Raw genomic sequence first — 9,543 nt, forward strand, 5'->3', positions numbered from 1 at the left:
TATTTAACCTTTCGTTTCTCGACAAGGTCATTCTAACATTATATTTTACCTTTCGTTTCTCTTTGATATAAGATGACAAGGTCATTCTAGCATTATATTTTACCTTTCGTTTCTCTTTGATATTAGATGACAAGGTCATTCTAGCATTATATTTTACCTTTCGTTTCTCTTTGATATAAGATGACAAGGTCATTCTAACATTTTATTTTACCTTTCGTTTCTCTTTAATATAAGATGACAAGGTCATTCTAACATTATATTTTACCTTTCGTTTCTCTTTGATATTAGATGACAAGGTCATTCTAGCATTATATTTTACCTTTCGTTTCTCTTTGATATAAGATGACAAGGTCATTCTAACATTATATTTAACCTTTCGTTTCTCTTTGATATAAGATGACAAGGTCATTCTAACATTATATTTTACCTTTCGTTTCTTTTTGATATAAGATGACAAGGTCATTCTAACATTATATTTTACCTTTCGTTTCTCTTTGATATAAGATGACAAGGTCATTCTAGCATTATATTTTACCTTTCGTTTCTCTTTGATATTAGATGACAAGGTCATTCTAGCATTATATTTTACCTTTCATTTCTCTTTGATATAAGATGACAAGGTCATTCTAACATTTTATTTTACCTTTCGTTTCTCTTTGATATAAGATGACAAGGTCATTCTAACATTATATTTTACCTTTCGTTTCTCTTTTATATTAGAGGACAACCATTCATATGTGTCTGTTGTGTTGATTGGACCTAACCAATTATTCTGTACAAATGTCTGTAAGCATGCTACTGCTATCCCTAACAGCTCTAGCTCTCTGGAAGTTAATATAATCATTTTTATACATGTACTTTGTATATAAAATCAGTAATCAAATTCATACTAGACAGTCTGCACGGTTAGCCACTAGTCCGATGCCCCAGACTAGTAAAATTTGATTCGGACTAGTGAGTTTTTGCAAAATTTTGTTTGGACCAATAAGAAAAATGTCAGAATATTTGTCTTCGGACTAGTAGTTGAAAAAGTTTTTGGTGCAGACTGCAGTAGATTAATTCGCTTCAAAAGAATCATTTTCATTTTTGTCCTAATGATCAGCTCACTGTGGATATTATAATAATCCAAATACAAAACAAGCAACATTTATCACGTTTAAATGAAACAAACTTATTTTGCCGCCGAAATTTAGGTTGATGTAAATTTTTGAGTAACAAGCACATGAAACTTGCGTAAATGCACGAAGTGATAAAAAGTTGTATTTTTATCAAATAACCTGCTACACAATGCAATTACAATGCTTCAACCTCTTTTCTTACGGTAATGAATCGTTTATGTCTGAATTTCTTTAATTATCAATAAAAAATTGATGTTTCATCAACTTGGTAAAAATTGAAAATGTCCAATGATGGAAACGACAACAGAACAGGGCGACTTGTTTTCGTTTTTGGGGGTCAGGGAAAGCGAAGTGACGGTGGGGAAAGCGACTTCTTTGCCCAAGGCGCCTGGTAGCGTGAGTCCTGTTAGATGCATGATTTTTTTATCAGTTATTTGTGGCTTTGAACTAGCTGTCAGTAACTATGAGTACTCTCAGATCTATCTTTTTGTTGTTAGGATATACAAGTACCCAGCCACCTCCACTCTAAGTAGTATTTGTATTTGTATCCAATTGATGAGTTAAGCCTTTTTCAACTGATTTTTATAGTTCATTCTTATGTTGTACTGTTAAAGCACTGTCCAAGGTTAGGGGAGGGTTGGAATACTGCTAACATGTTTAACCCGACCACATTCTGTATGAATGTGCCTGTCCCAAGTCAGGAGCCTGTAATTCAGTGGTAGTCTTTTGTTTATGTGGTACATTTTGGTTTTTCGTTATATTTTTGTATATAAATTAGGGGTTAGTTTTTTCAAGGATTTGTATAGTTGTCTAACTATACAAATCCTTGGTTTTATTATTTGAATTGTTTTACATTGCCATTACAGGGCCTTTAATAGCTGACTATGTGGTATTGGCTTTGCTCATTGTTGAAGGTTGTACAGTGACCTATAGTTTTTAATTTCTGTGTCATTTGGTCTCTTGCGGAGAGTTTTCTCATTGACAATCATACCTCATCTTTTTTTTTTAATACAAACCTCAGTATCCTATCACCATTTTCTATAAACTGTGGGATATTATCCTGTAACAATAGATCTATTCTTTCTCTGTTGTTTGTATTCACATTAAGAACTTGTCTTGAAACTTCACTGTTTAACACACTGTCAAATCTGGATTGTTGGAAATATCTTAAAAAGTCTCGGTCAGAATCGGTTACACCTGAAGTAGATTTGATACCAAAAACAATTAATTTAAAGGTTATTTTTTCAGATCATTTGTTCATGCATGACGAGTTAGTATAAAACAAAAAGAATAAATAAGGCCACATTTCTGGCAACTTGAATTGCATTATAAATTTATAAACAAATTGTTCACAAGACATAACAATTAACTCTGTCAGATATCAGTATCCGCAGGAAGACATGTTACCTTACCCAGACACAGTATTCTGACTATTAAAGAGCAGATCAGCTCTAACTCCTTGATGTCCCATTTTTAGTGGATTAGCAGTTAATTCTAGTTTCAAGTCTTTAGTTTGAACTGGCTGGGTTCAAACTTTAAAATAGGACCTTTGCCAGATGTCATAATTATTATGACTAGGTTAGAACTCTCAATGTCCCACCCTCTTATTACAATTGTAAACTGTAAATTGATATCCCATTTGGGTTATTTTATCTATAAATGGGGATAGTTCCCATTTAAAAGGATCTTCCCCATTCAGCTGAACAGACTAGAAACTGAGTGTTGAAAGATCCCCATTGAAGGATACCAAAGAAGACTTTAGCAGTTTTGATTGGGATAGTTCTTTTGAAGATAAGGACATAAGCGAGATGTGGAAAATATTTTCTGAAAAATATAAAAAAATGTGTAGAAACGTATGTACCAAAAACTAATCCTAAACGGGGTTGTCAACCTAAACCATTATGACTAACATTTGATTGTCTGAGCAATATAAAACGCAAACTAAAGGCATGGTCAAGATACTTGGCTACTAGACGAGCAGTAGATTTTGATTTTTATAAAGTTGCTAGAAACAGGACAAATGAGAACGGATTGAAAAGCAAAACAGGAATATGAGAAGTTAGTGGCATCAAAAGCTAAAACTGAGCCGAAAAACATTTTGGACATATGTCAAAAGTAAAGTGAAATCAAAATCAGCAGTATCAAACCTCATGAAACCAAATGGGAACTTAACTACTTCCGACAAGGAAAAAGCGACTGTATTAAATGACTTTTTTACCAGTGTATTTACTGCTGAAAATCCAAATAATATTGAAGAGAGAAATTTTGAATCATCTTTAGAACACTTTGTGATCAATCAAGACACAGTTGAAAAATATCTACTTTTATTAAATGGAAGCAAGTCTATGGGTCCAGTTAATATTCATCCGTTAATAGTAAAGCGTATGGCAAATACATTTTCAAAACCTTTGACTTTGATATTTCAAAAGTCCATGACACTGGAAAAATTCCCAAAGAATGGAAAGATGCTAGAGTAAATTCTCAGTTACCCCACTTTTTAAGAATAAAGGTATTAAACTGGATGCGGGAAATTACAGACCTGTCAGTCTAACTTCAATTGTTTGCAAAACTTTGGAAAAGGTTATATGGAAGGAAATAATTGATCATTTAATAACCAATAATTTGTTATCAGACTCACAGTTTGGTTTTCGCTCTGGAAGATCATGTATATTACAATTACTTGATGTCATGTAAGACTGGTCATTATATATGGATAATTATATATCCTGGGACACATTATATCTCAATTTTGCCAAAGCTTTCGATAAAGTGCCACATAGAAGATTATTAAAGAAACTGTATTCATGGATCTATATAATAATGGATAACTGACTTTTTATCTGAACGTCGACAACAAGTTGCGGTGAAAGGGGAAAAATCTGAATGGCAAAATGTAATTAGTGGAGTGCCCCAAGGCAGTGTACTAGGACCTGTTCTTTTTATTGTATTCATAAATGATTTACCAGATGTTGTGAAGTCTACAGTAAAAAAATTCGCAGACGATACCAAAATTTATGCACCTACTTCTAAATCTGATGTCTTACAGAATGATCTAGATGCACTCTACAATTGGTCCAATTTATGCCATGAACAATATTGATATCACTAAAGATGGACAAGAAAAGGATCTTGGAATTATTTTTCAAAATTATCTCAAGTTTTCACAACATATATCAGGTAAAATAAAAAAAGCCAATAGTATACTTGGGCTGATTAACCAACTTTTAACTTTAAAGATCAATATACATTTTAAAGACTATGTGTTGCCTTGGTACGACCACATGTGGAATATGGAAATACTATCTGGTATCCCAATTTAAAGAAAGATATTATTGCTGTAGAAAAAGTGCAGATGAGAGCAATTAAATTAATTCCTGATATACGACATTTAAGCTATGACAATGTATGAAGATAGATTAAAAGCACTTAAACTTCCTTCCCTAACTCATAGAAGGCGAAGAGGTGATATAATACAAGCATTCAAAATATTAAAAGGAATCGAAGATATATCTATGCAAGTCTTACTGTCATCAGTACAAATACCTGTGGGCATAATTGGATATTAGCAAAACGTAGGTGTTAACACTTCTTTTTAATTAAGACATTTCTCACAACATATTATTAATGATTGGAATAACATACCAGTTGAAGTTATTTCATCTAAAACTGTGGAAGCCTTTAAAATTAGTATAGACCGTCACTAGGAGTCAGTCATGTATCAGTTAAAAAATTGATGAGGACACAAATAGTTTTCTATAACTTTTTAATTGTGTGAAATAATGCACCAAATCATGCAGGATTGATGATTGCATCAGTTTTTGAAAGTGTACCAAAATATGGTGGGCTAAAGAGGATAGGATCCTTTCACAACGATCTTACATGTATCTTACAGGTAAAGAGGGAGACTTAGGCGGTGGGGGGGGGGGGGGGTTCTTGCTCTTGGTTGAGTGTTATTTTTTTGCTCTAAAAGAGTTATGGTCTTAAACCCTGTTGTATTAAAACCTTTATTGGTTACTACGATGCATAATTTCATACAATAGTCAATACAGAAAATAAACAAATATTACTGTCATTGCAAATCTAGATTACCGTCAAAATCTGTTAATTCTTCGACGTTTTTCGGCTCATTATTTGATAAGATATCATTTTCAAACTCAGTACACATCGTCTGTTTTCTTTCCATGATTGAATATAAAGACAGACGTGCTGCGAACCAAAAGATTTTTTTACATGTGAAAATGAATGGGAGCTGACATATTGGAATTTTTAAGTGTCATCTCGAATACGGAACAACTATGTGTATATTTCCGATTTTTCTATTTTTCCTTTATCTCTATTGTTTCTATTATTCTCATGATAAATTTGGTTCTGTGCTGTTGTTGTCTTTTCTTTTCCTTTTTCATGTGTTTTTAAAAAAATTATTTATAACACAAATTGCTTCGTTATGGTTTGTTAATTTTTTATATGAGGGCATTCTTTTGCTGTTGTTTAGGGACAATCATTTGAATTTCTTCGGTGGTGGATCAGATGAAACAGTAAATATAAATGATCAACAAGAAAAAAAATTCCTGAAAAGACTTTTTACAAGACCCACTGGTAATGTATCCCTAGAGCACTTTGCCCACCCTTCCCCTCTTTTTTTCAAATTTATGGATCCACATCTGAATTTATAATATTCAACAATCTCCAATGATTAAAAGACACATATGGGCCTTTAACAATTAGCAAAACATAGTTTTTTTTCCTAAAAAAATATTCTGATCCCTATTGTTGATGAAACATTTTTTGTGGTAAATAAGCGGTGACAAAAAAAAATCTAAATCCAGATTTTCCCAGTACCAAATTATTTTGTAAAATTTTAAATAATTGCTTGATATTTTGTCTGACTTAGACAGAAAACCATATCCCACTTGAAGTTAAATGGTTGCTCCTTGTAATAGATAGCACCTAACAACAACCACTGAAATACAGCATCCAACCTTGTATAAAAGTGCAACATCAATTCATAAGAAAACAGCAGTAAAAAACAGTTGGAAAAGGCTTGACTTATTAGATTAATACAAAGCGCAAAATAACACACACAAAGACATAAGACAATAAGTACCAATCAAAGTCAAAACCAACTGAAAACATATCAATTTTTTCCCAAACTGAAGAATGAAGAAGTACACTCTGATGAATTCAGTGTAAAGATGTCACAAACAGTCTTCATATGTAGACAAAAATTAGAAATTTAGTTGTGTCAAATGTTAACTTTAACCTTTAAAAAGCAATATTCCAACAACAGCTGCATATGAACACAGAAAGCTATATATTCATGGGCTAGTTTTACCTTTCACGATTTCCTAAATAGAGGGTCCATTCATCTATTGAAATTGTTATACAAAGGATTATTCATGGTACAATCAAGTTCATCTCTTCAAAAATTTTAGACACCATCATGATTTGGTTGAACAGTATGGAACATTTGAATCCCAGAATTATCCACTTTTTGTATCCAATCCTAATTTCCTGGTATGTCATCACCTAATGTGACTTTTTATCAGACATTAACCTGCTCATGGAATGTTAATATATATATATAGTTATGGTTCCAGATGACACAAGTTCACCATCCAGTTTTTGGTAACAGGTTAGGGAGAGGGTTTGGGATCCCGCTAACATATTTAACCCCACCACATTCTGTATGAATGTGCCTGTCCCAAGTCAGGAGCCTGTAATTTAGTGGTTGATGTTTGTTTATGTGTTTCATATTTGTTATTGTTCATTTTTGTATCTAAATTACACCTTTAGTTTCCTGGTTTGAATTGTTTTACATTGTCATTTCTGAGCCTTTTATAGCTGACTATGTGAGTTGGCTTTGCTCATTGTTAAAGGACATACAATGACCTTACGTTGTTAATTTCTGTGTCATTTGGTCTCTTGTGGAGAGTTGTCTCATTGGCAATCATACCACATCTTCTTTTATATAAGTTTCTCAATCTACAGCTTACAGTGTAGTGTTCTTTTAATTCATATACCGGTACAGTAGAAACACTGATTTTAGTGGGGTTAAAAATTTTTGTTTTTGTGTCTTTATAAGATTTCATGGGGATTTAATTTTGTGGATTTCAATAAATGGAAGTGATATTATATAAGTGTTAAATTTTCGTGTGGTTTTTAATTTCATGGATATATTCTTTCCATGAAAATTTCTGCTTCTACAGTATGTGGGTTGTCTGTTTATCTTCTTATTTTTGTTTGCATACATGTTATCTTATTTCCTTTAAAGTTCATGATTATCCTCTCTCCTGTATTTAGGCAAAATTGATAGTCATATTACACAGTGTAAAACATTCATACCAGATTCCAAGTCTGCTTTTTAAAACTAGAGGCTCTAAAGAGCGTGTCGCTCACCTTGGTATATTTAAATTAAACAAAGGAAGCAGACAGTTCATGACAAAATTGTGTTTTGGTGATTGTGATGTGTTTGAACATCTTACTATACTGAACATTCTTGCTGCTTACAATTATCTCTATCTATAATGAACTTGTCCGTGTAGTTTCAGTGGAAAATGTTAGTAAAAATTTACAAATTTTATAAAAATTGTTAAAAATTGATTATAAAGGACCATTACTTCTCAGGGGGTCAATTGACCATTTTGGTCATTTTGACTTATTTTTTAGTCTTAAATTGCTGTACATTATTGCTGTTTACAGCTTATCTTTATCTATAATAATATTCAAGATAATAACTTAAAACAGCAAAATTTCCTTAAAATTACCAATTTAGGGGCAACAACCTAATAACGAGTTGTTCCATTCATCTAAAAATTTCAGGGCAGATAGATCTTGACCAGTTAAACAATTAACCCATAGTCAGATTTGCTCTAAATGCTTTGTTTTTTGAGTTATAAGCCAAAAACTGCATTTTACCCCTATTTTCTATTTTTAGCCGTAGCGGCCATCTTGGTTGGTTTGCCCAGTCACAAACCACAATTTTTAAACTAGATAGCCTAATAATGATTCTGGCTATGTTTGGTAAAATTTGGCCCAGTAGTTTCAACTTTCAGAGGAGAAGATTTTTGTAAAAGTTAACGACAAAGCCGGATGACAGACGCCGGACGCCAAGTGATGAGAAAAGCTCACTTGGCCTTTTAGGCCAGGTGAGCTAAAAATTGGGATGATATGTTTTTTTTATGATTTTTTTTCTCCAGAGAATCAAGGATTTAGTATGGAACTTTGTATGATGTTAAAAACATTATTCATCAACTAGTAAAATTTCATTAGTATAATGAAGGCCAAGAATGTCTAAATCATTTTTGGTCTTAGATTCTTTATCTGACATAACAGAATTTTTCTAACAGGTAATTACTTTGATCTAACCTCTATTCAAAACTACAGGGCATTATATAGCTGATTATATGGTATTTTTATTTTTAGAGAATTAAGTCATGTAAGTGTTTTTGAAAGACCAATGATGTTTTTTGTTAAATTCATTCACAACTTTTCTAACCTATACAGCATGACATATTGTATACATTAGCACCATCTTGTGTATTATGTTGAAAACCATTAAACCATATCTAAATGCCAAATTTTGTGTGTAGGGTTCTCATTGACATATATATACCTCACATCTCATATTCACTGTATCTTAATAGGACATTATAACCATTAGTGTATTATGGCCAATTATAAATACATTAGTAGGTTAAATCTTTTAATTGGCTTTACATAAAACCAACATTAACTTATATGTAACATAATAAATAATACAGAAATAAATACTGAAGTAAAAAAGACACAAAAAGTCATATTAAACAGTGTCTAACATTCAATCATATTTTTTTTAACATAAATTATTCCTTTTTCTTTTTACGAAATAGTGTTTAATCCTAGAAAATCATAACAAAATACTTTGTAGCATCATTTTTTCAACCAATAACTTTGTTTACCATCATTATTTAATTGTATTATTCGGAGCTAATTTTTCCATATATATTAAAATTGATTTTTAGCACCATTCTTGCCTATCAGTATCGCTTGGAGAGTACTACTTCAAATTGATCTAAACAAGACAGCAACCCAAAAATCCAATAAAATATGTTTTGGTCATAAATCCAGCAGTTGGTTTTCTAATTTGAATTGTTCAGATGTGTCATGTCAAGGCTTTTTATAACTGATTTTAAGGTATAAGTTTTGCTCATTGTTAAAGGTCATATATATATATATGATGAGTCAAAGTTGCTTATATCACCATCATTTTGACTCTGTTGGATAGTTGTATCATTGGCAATTATGTGACATCTCCCTATTTTTATAGTGTCAATTTGTTAATATGTGTTGTATATCAATCATAACATTGGAGGAAGCAAACTTTGTTTGTACATGTGTACAAATATTATTCTTTACCATGAAGAAAATTTTAAATCACAACATGAAA

The 9,543-nt window shown here is 31.8% G+C and overlaps 1 protein-coding gene across 1 annotated transcript; it reads right to left on the minus strand.

The window, feature by feature from the left end:
- Positions 1-634: 634 nt before the first annotated feature.
- On the minus strand, positions 635-5,375 carry LOC134710865 (tetratricopeptide repeat protein 27-like). Its single transcript, XM_063571276.1, has 3 exons — positions 5,208-5,375; positions 2,135-2,315; positions 635-824 (listed from the first exon to the last, which is right to left on the minus strand). The coding sequence occupies exons 1-3, from the start codon at positions 5,299-5,301 to the stop codon at positions 635-637; spliced, it is 465 nt and encodes a 154-aa protein (XP_063427346.1). The 5' UTR covers positions 5,302-5,375.
- Positions 5,376-9,543: the final 4,168 nt, after the last annotated feature.

This window comes from Mytilus trossulus, chromosome 3, assembly GCF_036588685.1.
Source record: "Mytilus trossulus isolate FHL-02 chromosome 3, PNRI_Mtr1.1.1.hap1, whole genome shotgun sequence".
Lineage (NCBI taxonomy): Eukaryota > Metazoa > Mollusca > Bivalvia > Mytilida > Mytilidae > Mytilus > Mytilus trossulus.

Excerpts from the sequence above, each read along its gene's own strand:
- LOC134710865 (XM_063571276.1), bottom strand. The coding sequence starts at position 5,301 with ATGGAAAGAAAACAGACGATGTGTACTGAGTTTGAAAATGATATCTTA. Across the intron at positions 2,316-5,207 it reads AGAATTAACAGATTTTGACG|GTGTAACCGATTCTGACCGA; the intron begins GTAATCTAGATT and ends AATCTACTTCAG. Across the intron at positions 825-2,134 it reads AATGGTGATAGGATACTGAG|AGAGCTAGAGCTGTTAGGGA; the intron begins GTTTGTATTAAA and ends ATTAACTTCCAG.